Source organism: Saimiri boliviensis, chromosome X (assembly GCF_048565385.1).
Source record: "Saimiri boliviensis isolate mSaiBol1 chromosome X, mSaiBol1.pri, whole genome shotgun sequence".
Taxonomy (NCBI): domain Eukaryota; kingdom Metazoa; phylum Chordata; class Mammalia; order Primates; family Cebidae; genus Saimiri; species Saimiri boliviensis.
The window spans coordinates 117343338-117359131 of record NC_133470.1 but is presented as its reverse complement, the minus strand read 5'-3'; the positions used below and the strand labels follow the sequence as shown (position 1 = coordinate 117359131).

Below are 15794 nucleotides of genomic sequence, written 5' to 3'. Positions count from 1 at the left end.
ACTGTGTTGCCCAAGGTTTTTTTTTTTGCTGGGCAATTAAGAAAACTGGTGGAAGGGTGGAATAAAGTTTGGAGGAAAAAGACTAAAGTGCAGAGAAAGCTGTCAAGAGGCAGTTAAAATGTCAAGACATAAGACTACAACAAAGGGAACAGCATTAAAAGGAATGGAAGTATGGATATGATAGCGATTTAAGAATTGTTTACTTTTTTAAACAATTGTATCAGCAAAAAGAGTAGAAGTCACATTTCTAGTTTTTGGTTTGTTTTTTTTTTTTTTAATTTTCACTTTAGTAGCTTCCCTTCCCTTACTACTAAAAATTACAAGTTACCTGAATTTTTCTGTAATTAATGTTTTTAGCTTAATGTTCTTTAGTAGGTAATAATGAAGATTTCTGTGAGTGTAGATCACTTTCCTACAAATACTTTATTGGGAGTGTTTATTAAAATTAAAAAGCTGAAATCTTATAACCAAATACTGCAAGGGGGTTACAAACAGCTCTCTACTATCTAACACAGATGGAGGTAACTGTGATATGAATTGCTGAAAATTGAATACGCTACCATACCTTTTAAGGAAGCAAACTTTTGATATTGTGATAGATAGGAGTTAAAGAAATGGCCTGCTAGTGGGGAAGCTGGGATTTAGTAAGTACTGCATTTTAATAATGGGTCAGCACATCACCAGAAGTAGGTAATGGACTGTCTCACATATAACTAAGTTGGCATTGCTTGTCTGTGCATTCTTGGCCTCCATTCCTTTGTCCCCAAAGCCTGATCAAAGTATTAGAAGGACCTGGATCTTATACATCACTGAAAGAGAATCATAGTTGACTATAAATCGTAAGTCTGATTTTATTAAGAAATCTCTGGAGATCAGGCCCTCTGGTAGGTGCCATATCACTCCTTTAAGCTTGTGACTTAAAACAAGAGTACCTTAAAGGAGTTGCTGTCTTTTAAAAGTTCAGACTCCAAGACAGTTTTGTTAAAGCCAAATAAAATAGAAGTCTAATCACTGCTTGACAGTTTTGGCCAGTGTGGGAATGTTAATCTTTTATAAGTAAAAAATTGAAACAAAATAGACCGGGTGCAGTGACAAATAGGCCAGGTGCAGTGACTCACACCTGTAATCCCAACACTTTGGGATGCTAAGGTGGGAGGAGCACTGCATTCCAGCCTGGGCAACTGGAATTGGGCAACTGAGACCCTGCCTCTAAAAATCAGTCAATTAATTAATCAAATTGAGGTCCAGAGATTATTAATGTGTAATTTTGTGTAGCTTAATTTAGAGAAAATAACCACAGAATTGTGTTGTATAATGCTTCTGATTTTCATACTGATAAACAGTTACTAGAAAATAATTGGATAAAAATAATTAGTAGGACAGCTGAAGATGTTTCTCTAATATGCGTCAACTGTTATTTTATTTTTTTATGGTTTCCTATGGACCCTGTTCTGCTGAGAGTATCAACTATTCTTACTGGTGATCAGCTTTCAAGTATTCTGCCTCCATCTTGTCAAGGTTATCTTACCAATTGGTATTGGTTAGATTTTTATTTCTTTTTTCTTTTTGGAGACAGGGTCTCGCTCTCTAGCCCAGGCTGAAATGCAGTGGCATGATCATAGCTCACTGCAGCCTCAAGCTCCTAGACTTAAGTAATCCTCCCGCCACAACCTCCCAAGTAGCTGGGATTGCAGATGTGTACCACTTTCCTTCACGTTTTTTTTTTAAGAGGCGGGGTCTCACTATGTTGCCCAGGCTGGTCTCTAACTCCAGGTTTCAGCCCATGCCTGGCCTTCTTTCATATAAAATCAGGATCCAATTAAAGCCTATATATACTTAAGATGTGTGTATTAACTGAAGAGAGAGCATGCATCATTCAACATTCATTCAGCAAATGATTATTTAGTATTGAACACTGTTTTAGGTACTGAACAAACTATAGCTAGAGCAAACAAGATCCATGCTCTCATGGAGCTTACATTCTAGTGGGACAGGGAATAGACAAAAAAATAGGCAAGTAAATAAGGTTATTTCAAACGATAAGTGCAATGAAGGAAAATAGGATAAGGTTATCCCAGCACCATTTATTGAATAGGGAAGCCTTTCCCCATTGTTTGTTTTTATAAGGTTTGTCAAAGATCAGATAGTTGTAGGTATGCGGTCTTATTTCTATATTTTCTATTCTGTTCCATTGGTCTATGTGTCTGTTTTTGTACCAGTATCATGCTGTTTGGTTACAGTAGCCCTGTAGCATAGTTTGAGGTTGGGTAGCATGATGCCTCCAGCTTTGTTCTTTTTTGCTTAGGATTTGCCTTGGCTGTTCAGGCTCTTTGTTGGTTCCTTATGAATTTTAAAATAAATTCTAGTTCTTTGAAGAATCTCAATGGTAGTTTAATAAAAATGTCACTAAATCTATAAATTGCCTTGGGCAATGTGGCCATTTTAACACTATTGATTCTTCCTATCCATGAATGTGGAATGTTTTTCCATTCGTTGTGTCATCTCTGGTTTCTTTGAGCAGTAGTTTGTAATTCTCCTTTCACCACCCTAGTTAGCTGTATTCATAGGTATTTTATTCTTTTTGTGGCAGTTGCGAATGGAAGTATGTTCCTGATTTGGCTCTCGGCTTGACTGTTATTAGTGTATAGGAATGCTAGTTATTTTTGCACATTGATTTTGTATCCTGAGACTTTGCTGAATTGTTTATCAAATTAAGAAGCTTTTGGGCTGAGACTATGGGTTATCTGGATATAAGATCATATGGTCTGCAAACAAGGATATTTTGACATCCTCTTTTCAATCCTATTATTTGGTATATACCAAAAGGAATATAAATCGTTCTGTTATAAAGACACATGCACACAAATGTTCATACAGCACTATTCAAAATAGCAAAGACATGCAATCAACCTGAATGCCCATCAGTGGTAGACTGGATAAAGAAAATGTGGATATATACCGTGGAATACTACACCGCTATGAAAAAGAAAGAGATCATGTCCTTTGCAGGCACATGGATGGAGCTGGAGGCCATTATCCTTAGCAAACTATGCAGGAATAGAAAGCCAAATACAGCATGTTCTCACTTATAAGTGGGAGCTAAATGATGTGGCACACATGAAGACATGGGGGGAACAACACATGTTGGGGCCTATAAGAAGGTGAACAGTGGAGGAGGGAGAAGATCAGGTTAAATGACTAATGTGTCCTAGGCTTAATACCTGGGTGATGAAATAATCTGTCCAACAAAACCCTATAACACAAGTTTACCTATGTAGCAAATCTGCACATGTACCCCTGAATTTAAAACTTAAAAAAAAAAAAAGAAAAATAGGATAGTATGATAGAAAGTTAAGGGGTTAGATAAGTCTGTTTTGAGATGGTTAAGGAAGTATTTTCTGATAAAATAGCACTTGAACTGGGACCCTGATGGCAAGGAACCATCCTATTGGCCAGAGTGTAATTGTGGGGGAGTAATGTGTGAGGGAGATGAGGAATGTAGAAGATATCAAAAATGTAGGCAGAGGCCATGTCTTGTTTGGGCCTTCATGGGCCTTGGTAGAGTTTGGATTTTATCTAACACTTAAGAGTCCTTGAAACAATTTTTTTCTGGAAAAATCTGTGTAAGATTGGTAGTATTCTCCAAATTATGAAGAGGAATTCAGTGCTTGAAGATATTGCAAGTTCTACAGAAATTTCACTGCCACGTTAAATCTTTAACATTTTAATAATCTCCGGAGTAATTTTATTAATGAGCCTGTCATGATTGTATCCTGATACTTGTATAAGTGTATAAATAATTACTTTGCCTTGGGTTCCTTATCGGTCTAAAATGGTTATAGTGACCTTCCTCTAACAAGCTCTGTGATGTGTACAAAGAATTATGATTTTTTTCTTATTATCAAGAGTAGCATTCAAATTGCTGTACTTCCATAAGTAGAAAGACAACTTAAGATTGAGTAGAGTATTGTATTGAGATTTGCAAATATGATTGCCTTATTTTACGGTATTTTTTTCCAGCAGAAATGCAGTACCAATTTCTAACCTCCCAAATATATATATATATGTACGTATGTGTATATAAATGTATACGTAGATATATATGTATTTTTGGTGGGTTTAATTTTTTTCATCTTTTTTCATACTTTTAGGGGCTTCATTTAACTTCTGGTTAAGTCTTGATTTCTTTTATCTAAAGTATGCAGAATGTTAGGAAAACTATTCCCTAAATGTGGTTTTCTGTGTTGCATACTTTTGTATTTGTGCATATTTTTGGAGCAATGCTTTGGGAAAAACAATAATTTTGATTCAACCCCTTGCTTAAATCCTTAATCCTTTTTAGCTACAAAGGTACTTAGAAGTGCTTATCTTCCATTACAGTTTTCTAATGTTAAAAAGTTGAGCAAGTTTTCACATTGAAAGGTAAATATCCTATTGCAGAATAATAGAATATTGCTGATTGATAACTTGCTTATGCAAATTACATGGGCCCATTTGGCATAAAATTTCTGGGCATCAATCAGTATTCAAAAATCTAAGCCCTTTAGGCTGGGCACAGTGGCTTACGCCTGTAATCCCAGCACTTTGGGAGGCTGAGGCGGGTAGATCACTTGAGGTCAGGAGTTTGAGACCAGCCTGGCCAATAAGGTTAAACCCTGTCTCTACTAAAAATACAAAAATTAGCCAGGTGTGGTAGCACATGCCTGTAATCCCAGCTACTCAGGAGGGTGAGACAAGAGGCAGAGGTTGCAGTGAGCAAAGATGGTGCCACTGCACTCCAGACTGGGTGACAGAGTGAAACTCCGTTCCCCCCCACCAAAAAGAAGAAATCTAAGCCCTTTAAGGGCCTTTGATTTATTAATGCAACATTTTCTCATTTGTCCCCCTTTAAAGCATATTTTTAAAGAAAAGATGTCATTTGGTCTCTATTTCTTTTCTTTTTCAAACAGGAAACAGAGAATACTGCATACAAAGTTGAAAATGAGTCACCTGTACAAGAATTGAAACCAGATGTGTCTAAAAAGGTTGGAAAGATATAATGTTAATATTAGTTTATAGCACACATATTTATATGGTATATTTCCAACAGTTTTTATATTCTTTTAGTATAGTGCTCTGTACATGGTTGATGTTCAGTAAATATTTCATGAATCTGTCAGATTTGTGGTTGAAGACATTTCAGGCTTTTTAGAAGTCCTTTTCATAGTCTAATTGGTAATTTATCCTTGTAACAGTATTTTGTAAAATATTTTATTTTTTATTGTATTTTCATCAGAATAAGCCCTAACTATTCCTGAGATTACTACCAGGAGTTATGGGTATTGAAAAGCTCAGAGCAGCAACATTCTGATGTCTTTAGGAATCAGAAGTTATAAGAAGTCCTTATTCTGATAGTACCTTTGATACCTTTTTAAAAATTGATGCTATGAAGCTTCAAAGGTTGGTTTACTAGAAGAGACCAAGCAAAAGATCAGTAATTTGAAAATGGGCAGTTCACAGTGTCAGAATAAAACTCAAGGAGAAAGACAGGATGGTGTGTTTTTATTCATTTATAAATGTTTTAAGTGTTTTTTGTGTCCTAGGCAATGTTCTAGCCAGTGGGTCTCCAGAGGCTAACAGAATGACACATTCTCCACCCCAGAGTTTCTCCAATAGTGTTACCTGACATTTTGGACTAATAGAGAGTAGGGCCTATTATGTGCATTTTAATATGTTTTAGCAATATCCCTGGCTTCTACTTACTAGATGCCAGTAGCATCCCCAACCCCCAATTATGACAACCAAATATATCTGCAGACATCAGCAAATGTCTGGGGAGGGGTATGGAACAAAATAACCCCTGATGGAAAATCATTGTTCTATCCTGATGGAATTTAGAAATTTAATGGACTGTGGGTTTTTTTGTTTTTTGTTTTGTTTTGTTTTGTTTTTTTGAGGCAGGATCTCACTCTCGCCCAAGCTAGAGTGCAGTGGCACGATCATGGCTCTCTGCAGCCTCTACCTCCTGGGCTTAAGTGATCCTCCCACCTGAGCTTCCCGAGTAGCTGGGACTACAGGTGTGTGCCACCACACCTGGCTAATTGTTGTATTTTATGTAGAGACAAGGTTTTGCCGTGCTTCCCAGGCTGGTCTCAAAATTCTGAGCTCAGGCAATCCACCCACCTCAGGCTCCCAAAGCACTGGGATTATAGGTATGCAACACTGTGACCAGCCAGACTACATATTTTAATATTGATCATACTTTTTCCTTTAAAAGAAAAATATTCCCTTTTGGAACAAATGGTGGATTGCTTGCCAGTGTACATTAACAGGAATTGAACCATTTTTAAAAAAAAATAAGAAATTGCCTACAGTTCTATGCTGTAACACACAATTGTCTTGATTTTTCAGCATTTCCTTCTGATTCTCACCCATTAGCATACATTTTTCTGCCTAATTATAGTGTAGGTAGAATTTTATATTCTGTCTTTTACTCTTACCATTTTTAGATTTTCCTCATATTACTATATGATTTCCATACTCAGATGCATCGATTTCCATCAAGTAAATGGATTACAATGTATCTAGCTATTTTTATTGTTGAAACTTAAAATATTCCTGTTTTTTCCACTATAGCTTTTCTCATCTTTTTAAAGAATGTTTTTCTTAGGAAAAATTACAAATGGGTAACTATTTCTAGTTAATGGAGAAAAAAGGGATTTTTTTTGTTTTTGTTTTTGTTTTTTGAGACAGAGTCTCGCCCTGTCGCACAGGCTGGAGTGTGGTGGCACAATCTCGGATCACCGCAACCTCCACCTCCCAGGTTCAAGCGATTCTCCTGCCTCAGCCTCCCGAGTAGCTGGGACTACAGGTGCGTGTCACCATGCCCGGCTAATTTTTTGTATTTTTAGTAGAGATGGTGTTTTACCATGTTAGCCAGGATGGTCTCGATCTCCTGACCTCATCATCTGCCTACCCCATCTCCCAAAGTGCTAGGATTACAGGCGTGAGTCACCATGCCCGGCCAAAAAGATGTTTTAAGGAGAGTTTAAAAGTTGAAAAAGCAGTGAGAAAACACTATGGAGAAGAGTGAGGTTTAAGATGCTAAATAATCGCTTTTTACGTTCTAGCCTTTTCAATTAAATTAAGTATGAATCGCTAATGATAAAAAGACTATGGGGATATACCCTGGATGACGGCACAGTCTGCTTTCAAGTAGCTTACATTTTAGTAGAGGAAATTGGATAAACACAAAACTAAATGCAGTGAGTGTTCAAATAAACTTACAAACTATTGTAAGAACACAAAGGAAAGGAGACTTCTTGCTTGGGGGTGGGAATGAGGATGACTTCATGGAGGAAGTAGCATCTGAGCTGTTTCTTAAGGAATACATAAGATTTGGACAGACCGAGATGGGAGAGGAAAGGCCTTTCTAAAGGCATGGAGGTAGGGAACGTGCAGAACATTTGAGGATGAGCTAGAGAGAAAAGTTAGGGCCAGATTATAGGAATGCCTTGTGTCATACTAAACTGCTTTTTACTTTGTAATCACTGGGAAAGCAGTGAGGTTTTTGTTTTTGTTTTGAGATTTGAGTCTCATTCTGTTCCCAGGCTGGAGTGCAATGGTGTGATCTCAGCTCACTGCAACCTCCACCTTCCAGTTTCAAGCGATTCTTCTGCCTCAGCCTCCCAAGTAGCTGGGATTACAGGCACACACCACCACGCCAGGCTAATTTTTTTTTTTTTTTTTTTTTTTTTTTTGGTACTTTAAGTCGAAACAGGGTTTCACCATGTTGGCCGGGCTGGTTTTGAACTCCTGACCTCAGGTGATCTGCCCACCTTGGCCTCTCAGAGTCCTGGGATTACAGGCGTGAGCCACTGTGCCTGGCTGCAGTGAGCTTTTGGAAGCAAACAGTGCTTTAGCATAATCATCTCTATGTATGTCTTGGTTCTCACTGTTCCTTAGTTTTAACTGCCTCCTAAAACCCAGAAAAAAATGACAGGGCCAGGCACCATAAGAAGGCATCGTGGAGCATATCAAGAAAACATGGACCTTGCTCTCCAGGAACTAATTATCTGGTGTAGAGAAAGTAAATAGAGCTAGCCCATATACTGCTCTGTATTTGTTTTATAGTTCATACTATACTGAACAGTAAGAAGAAAAATAGAAGTTCAGAGGAGGGAGAGATTGTTCTTAGATAAGGGATTGGGGAAGACAGGATTTTCAACCACATTTTAGACCCCTCTTATGGCACAGACATTTCCATTATGCGTAGTGATTATTTCAAGCCTTTATACTCTCCTCATGCTCACTGTACCCACTCATACCCCACCTTACTTTTGGCAGATAACCTTGTTTCCTACTCCACATAAATATTAGAGGCTAATAAGCCTGAACTCATTCCTTTCTATCATCTCTCACTTCCTTTACCTACATATTTATTTTCATTTCCTACCTCTTTTTCATGTCATCCATCACTGAAGATTTAGTATTCTTGTTTTCTGTCCAAAGTAGCATGGTATAATACAAAGATCGCTGGGTTTTTAAGAAAGACCTGGATTTCAGTCTTGGCTTTGTAGCTTATTAATTGTGGGATTGGCACAGTTCTTAATGCCTTTACCTCGGAGTCCTGCTTTTCTAGAAGGGAGGTAATCCAGCTACCTCACAAAGGCCTGTATGACAAATGAGAATGTGTATACTAGGTCTAATACACAGTAGGCCTTCTTTCCTTTCTTTTCCAGAACATTGCTCTGTTATCTTCTTTTCCAGTGGTTTCTTCCCTTCAGGTTATAAAAGTGCTAGGTCACTTTATTGAAGTCTTTTTGCATTTATAGCTAAGTTTTTTGAAAATGCAGACCGTGCTAATGTCTCTATATCTTTACCTCTTATTAATTCCCAAATCCATTGTGATACGACTTCAGCTATCACTGTTATCGTTGAGGTTCTCAGTGCTCAGTAACCACCTAATTGACAAATTAGTTGGACTCTGGTTAGTTCTGGTGAAAACAAGGTCATTTCTAAGGTTAACAATTTGAAGATTGAGAAAAACTAACATATCAAATATGCTAAGGAATTAAGGATGAATATTACTGAGCAGCAGTAATATCCAGTTCAAGTTTGCATGAAATTGTAGTAAACCAGATTAGGATGGTTCTGTGATACATCCCAACTTTCTGAAGCCAAGGAATTGAGAAAGCAGAAGTTATTCATGGTTGGACATAGTGGCAGGATAAGTGATCTGGGAGATTTAATGACAAGACGGGGGAGAAAATATCTTTTTTTCTAAATGTTAGTAGAAGATAATAGAAAGCTTGCTTATATTTTCAGCTACGTGTAAGAAATAAAGGGGGCCGGGCACAGTGGCTAATGCTTGTAATCGTAGCATGTTTGGAGGCCGAAGTGGGCAGATCACCTGAGGTCAGGAGTTCAAGACCAGCCTGACCAACATGGTAAAACCCCATCTCTACTGAAAATACAAAAATTAGCCAGGCATGGGGCACATGCCTGTAATCCCAGCTTCTTGGGAGGCTGAGGCAGGAGAATTAATTGCTTGAGGGGAGGCAGAGGTTGCAGTGAGCCGAGATCGTGCCACTATACTCCAGGCTGAGTAACAGAGTGAGACTCCATTTTAAAAAAAAAGAAAGAAAGAAAGAAAAGGAGGGATAAGACAAGGTTAACTGGGTCTTTGAACTCTTTTCATGGTCCTGCCATCACTCCAAATAGTGGAGTTTAGGTGTAGTCTGTTTAAGAATGTTAATCTCCCTGCATCTGCTGGTTTTTGCGTCATAAGCTTGAGTTCAGAGCTAAACAACTTGAATTCTTCTCCTAGGTGGATTTGGATTATCATGGTTTTATTAAGTAGGCTCAAACCAGTAGGCTGGTATTACAACTAGTTTCACATAAATATGTAAATGAATCAGGATATTGAGTCTTAATGTAAGTTTAGGATTGAACTTGATTTTATAGGGTTATTTGACCTTTTGTGCCTAAGTATTAACACAAATTTCTTATTATGAGGGTTAAGAGTATAGATTCTGGAATCAAACTCCCTGGGTTTATACCTGCTTCATCACTCACTTGCTTTGTGACCTTGGACAAATCATTTGATTAGTTCCCTCATTTGTAAAATGGTGACAGTAGGAGTGGAATCTCATAAGGTTGTTGTGAAGATTAAAATATGTAACATGTTAAGAACATTGCCTGGCATGTACTAACTACTATGCAAATGATTAGCTGTTATTATATTCTTATAAATAGCCTTCATTTTAAAAAACTGCTTTTAACCCTTTCATCAGATTATTGAAAGTATTATTGAGGAGAGTCAGAAAGTACTACAGCTTGAAGATGACTCTTTGGATTCCAAAGGAAAAGAACTCTCTGATCAGGCTACTGCCAGTCCTGTTGTGGCTAGAACAGATCTGAGCAATATACCCGGACTGTTAGCCATAGATCAAGTACTACAGGAAGAATCCCAAACAGCAGAGAGTCAGAATACATTTGAAGAGACTGAATTAGAATTAAAAAAATGTTTTCCTTCTGACGAAACCTGTGAGAAACCAATAGATGAAACCATGAAGTTAACTGAAGTAAGTTCAACTGAGCAGCTTAATGTGCCTGAAACTGAAACAGAATTATTGAACAAGGAAGCAGTGGAAGTCAAAGGAAGTGATGTTCTAGAGCCTGTGTCCTCAGACTCCTTATCTACTAAAGATTTTGCCACTGGGGAAGAAGTGGCCCCTGCCAAACCCCCAAGACACCTTACTCCAGAACCGGATATAGTGGCTAGTACAAAGAAGCCTGTTCCAGCACGCCCACCTCCTCCAACTAATTTCCCACCTCCTAGACCTCCACCTCCATCTCGACCTGCTCCACCACCAAGAAAAAAGAAAAGCGAACTGGAATTTGAGACTCTGAAAACGCCTGATCTAGATGGCAAGTATTAATTGAGAAATAACTGTTGGTTGGGCACAGTGGCTCACGCCTGTAATCCCAGCAATTTGGGAGGCCAAGGCAGGCAGATCGCTTGAGTTCAGTTTAAGACCAGCCTGGGCAACATGGCGAAACCCCATCTGAACAACAACAACAAAATACAAAAATTAGCCAGTCATGGTGGCACGTGCCTGTAGTCCCAGCTAGTTGGGAGACTGAGACAGGAGAATTTCTTGGGCCTGGGTGGCAGAGGTTGCAGTGAGCCAAGATTACGCCATTGCACTCCAGCCTTTGTGATCAGAGTGAAACCCTGTCTCAAAAAAGAGAGAAAGAGAGAGAAATAACTCTTTGTGGTGAAATTTTGGAGTTGAAACTATTTACCTTTCTGCTTTTATTTCAGTTTATTAAAAAAAAAACACTGGCAACCAAGTTATTAAAAGTATTTCTTTAGTAATAGACAAAGTGTAAAAATGTTTGCACTGGTGAAAGTTACTTTACTATAATTGAACACTTCAGCAGACTCAAACTTTCAAATCTATTGCCATCTGAGAGAGAGTGGCATGGTGACAAAAACATGGGATTTGGAGACCTAAAGTCTGAATTCAAGTCCTGCATCTTTTTTTGTATGAGCTGTCTAGTCTTGAGGAAGTTAAATAACTTGTTTGAACCATGGTTTCCCTGAATAGGAAATGAGAGTAATCAAGCCACTTTCCTCACAGGGTTGTTATAAGAATCAAACAAAAAAGGTTGTAATTGTTATTATTATTATTATTATCATTATCATTGCAGTTCCCAAAGAGAATATTACGTCTGATTCTCTCCTAACTGCAAACATGGCTTCAGAGAGTACGGTCAAGGATTCTCAGCCTTCTCTTGATTTGGCAAGTGCTACCAGTGGAGATAAAATAGTTACTGCCCAGGTTGGTGAATTAGTGTTCTATTCCACATAGGCTTTATCCGCTCTCTTCAACTGACTGGTTTATTGATTGTTGAGGCTTCTGTGTTCTGCATACCAAATATTTCTTTATTCCCCAAACCTGGCCTCCTTACTTCTCTTGATCAGCTCTGCTGCAAACTAACTGGGTGAGCCTAGCAAACTGTTTAGCATCTGGATCTCAGATGCTCCATCTATAACATGGAGGAAAAATCCTTCCTTGAGGGTTTGAAATGAGCTAAAATATGCCAAGTATCTAGCAGGTAATAGGTATTCCAAGAATGTCAGATGCTACTATTTGTAATATTGTTGGTACTAATAAACACCAACTGTAGTCTATATTTACCTGTCCTGTATTGCTCAAAATTGAAGACTTTTTTTTTTTATAATTTTCTTTTCCCAATCAGAAAAAACTTTATATATTGGCAGTGGGCTACACAAAAGACTTGATAACATTAGTTTTACCACAGCTAGATTCTGCATCTCAGAGCTACTTACTTGGTACCTATGGTGGGCCGGGTTACCGGACTAGAACGTATGACACTATACTCTTGTTATAGCCTTAGAGCAAGGATCAGTCGTGGCCTGCTTTGGTAGCGTCCCCAAGCTAAGAATGTTCTTTATATTGTTAAAAGTTGTTTAAAATAAGAATAATATTCAATAAAGACTCTATATGAACAAAAAAAGCCTAAAATATTTACTGTATGGCTATTTATAGAGAGAAGTTTTCTGACCCCTACATTTGAGATAGTGACATACAGTCCAGATTAATAGCACTCTTAGTAGAGAAATGCTTTTTTGGTCAGGTTCAAGTAGAATATTTATTTGTTTTCAAGAATACTAAGACATTATTTCATGGGCAGCAATAGTTTTGGTTCCTAATGTTTTTCAGCATGCTGGGAAAAATGAAGGACTGAAATGTAGTGTTCCATTTAGATTTTCAGCAGATTCCATTATCTGAATTATGATTCTTTAGAACTGTGTGTGGTAATAATTGAAAGTTTATAGAAATTGATTCAGTCTAATTTCTGTTTATAAAATTATATTTCCAGGAAAATGGAAAAGCACCTGATGGGCAGACGATAGCAGGTGAAGTGATGGGCCCTCAGAGACCTAGATCCAACTCTGGGAGAGAGCTTACCGATGAGGTAGAAATAGATTATTTTGTTCTTAAAACATGAAGTACAAAAGACATAATGGGAAGATGAAAATGTTCTGGAGATGGATGATAATAATGGTTACATAACAACGTGAATGTATTTAATGACCCAGAACCATACACTTAAAAATTGTTAAAATGTTAAACTTTATGTTATGTGTAGTTTATAACAATTTAAAAATTTTTTTTAAGTTTATTGCTTTTAGGCAAAAAAAAAAAATACAGAAGAAAAAAATGAAGATTGAAGATTGTCTTTGTTTTGTTAATATGTTGGATGTTGCATCTCTGACTTAAACTTGCCCTTTTTTTATATGGTAGAATAAACATATTAAAAGCAAGGTTCATATTTTATAGAAAGTGAGCTTTAAAAGAACATGATATTAAGGCCAGGTGCTATGGCTCACTCCTGTAATCCCAGCACTTTGGGAGGCTGAGGCAGGCAGGTCACTTGAGGTCAGGAGTTCGAGACCAGCCTGGCCAACATGGTGAAACCCTGTCTCTACTGAAAATACAAAAATTAGTCAGGCATGGTGGCGTGCGCCTGTAATCCCAGTTACTCAGAGGCTAAGGCAGGAGAATCACTTGAACCCGGGAGGCAGAGGTTGCGGTGAGCTGAGATTGTGCCACTGTACTCCAGCCTGGGTGACAGAGTGAGATTCTGTCTCAAGAAAAAAAAAATTGTTTAAATAATAATAATAAAAGAACTTGATATTATAAATACGTGTTATACCAACATAATTTTTTTAAATTATTTTAATGGTTTCTTACCATTAAAATTTAGTATGCACCTATTAGCCAACTTATTCAGAATTAAATTTTACAGTAAAATTTTAGTTTATGTTTCTTTAAAGCAATACATTTTTTTAAATATTGCACTTTGGAAAACAGTTTGGTAGTTCCTCAAAATGTTAAACATAGTATTACCATGACCCAGCAACTCCATTCTTTTGTATATACCAATGAGAAATGGAAACATATGTTTATACAGCAAATGTACACAAATATTCATGGCATCATTATTCATAACATCCAAAAAGTGGAAACAACCCAAATGTCCATCACTAATTAATGGATAAATAAAATGTAGTATATTCATACAATGTTATATTTTTCAGCAATTAAAAGGAATGAAGGAATAAAGTACTGGTACATGCTACAGCATGGATAAACCTTGGAAACGTCATGCTAAGTTAAAGAAACCAGATGTAAATAAAAGGCCGTATGATTTTATATGAAATGTCCCGAATAGGCAAATCTATAGAGACAGAAAGCAGATTAGTATTTGCCAGGGGCTAGGAGGAAAGGGAAATGAGGTGTGACTGCTGATGGGTAGTGAGTTTTCTTTTGGGGTGCAGAAAATGTTCTGACTTAGTGGCGATGGTTGTACAACTCTGTGAATATACTAAAAACCATTGAATTATATGCTTTAAATGAGTGCATTTTGTGGTATGTGAATTATATCTCAATAAAAATCTTAGAATTTATTGTGTGCAGTACTGAATGTATCTAAAAAGCCTTTAGCTTACATTTTGGGGGATTCTGTAGACTCAAAAAGATAATTAAATTATAGGTCATCTTGGTGTGTTTTTTTTTTTTTTTTTTTTTTAACTTCAGGAAATTTTAGCCAGTGTAATGATCAAGAACCTGGATACTGGAGAAGAAATACCTTTGAGTCTTGCAGAAGAGAAACTACCAACAGGCATTAATCCTCTCACTCTACACATCATGAGAAGGACAAAAGAATATGTAAGGTATGGCCTAATGTTGTTATTTGTCTTTTGTCATTTATAGTATTTCGGAGTCATTAAGATTTCTCTGTTAATGAACTATGACAATCCCTAATTTGGTTTCATTCACCCTTTTTTAAAATTCTGGAATTAAAATAGAGTTAGATAATGTATGTATTCTTTAACTTGGCTCTCCATTATGACTGTACAGTTACTTGGGAGAAATAGTATAAATATTAAATCCCATAGCACTTAGTTTCTTTTTTTTAATGATTTATATTATACCTGAGACAATAAAAAACAGTGAGGCAGCCAGGTGTCGTAGTTCACGTCTGTAATCCCAGCACTTTGGGAGGCTGAGGCAAGAGAATAACTTGAGTTCAGGAGTTAGAGAGGAGCCTGGGCAACATAGTGAGACCTCATATCTACTAAAAAAAAAAAAAAAAAAAAAAAAATCATAACAGCAACAACAACAAAAACACGTTGAGGCCAAAAAGCTGTGTAGAATGAACACTTAGTCTTCTGAAACCTTGCTTTAAGGATCATAAATTGTATAAATATTTGTACTGTTTTTGTAGGATCAGAAAATGGCTTTAAAGTGAAATGAGTGGCTTTCCTATGAGATGTATGTTGACCTAAGGAATCATTTCTGCAAAAGCAGGAGCTATTTTTATTAAATGTAATGTATGTTGTACCTAATGAGTAGCAAGGAAGACGCCCTCAAGTTACTTTATTATTTCTCTACAGCACATTTTGCCAAGCAAAAGCCTTGTTTGTAGGTTTTTCATTAAGTTTCTAAATTGCATTCATTTATATGTTGTACATTGTACCTTGCTTAAAGATTCTTTTCTTCAGTTTCTGAAGCCTTTCAGTTCTCAAGGTCCATCGTTTAAATTAAAATTATATAGGCCAGGCACAGTGGCTCACGCCTGTAATCCTAGCACTTTGGGAGGCCAAGGCGGGTAGATTGCCTGAGCTCAGGAGTTCGAGACCAGCCTGGGCAATACAGTGAAACCCTGTCTCTACTAAAATACAAAAAATTATCCCGGCATGGCAGCATGCTCCT

At 37.2% G+C, this 15794-nt stretch overlaps 1 protein-coding gene across 1 annotated transcript in view; it reads left to right on the top strand.

Annotated features, from left to right (window-relative positions):
• Positions 1-15794, top strand: part of WDR44 (WD repeat domain 44) — a 94724-nt gene that overhangs the window by 33722 nt on the left and 45208 nt on the right. Inside the window, exons 3-7 of the mRNA XM_003931059.3 lie at positions 4950-5024; positions 10275-10911; positions 11698-11828; positions 12895-12990; positions 14616-14752. Coding sequence (XP_003931108.1) covers positions 4950-5024; positions 10275-10911; positions 11698-11828; positions 12895-12990; positions 14616-14752 — 1076 coding nt within the window. The remainder of the gene's footprint in view (positions 1-4949; positions 5025-10274; positions 10912-11697; positions 11829-12894; positions 12991-14615; positions 14753-15794) is intronic.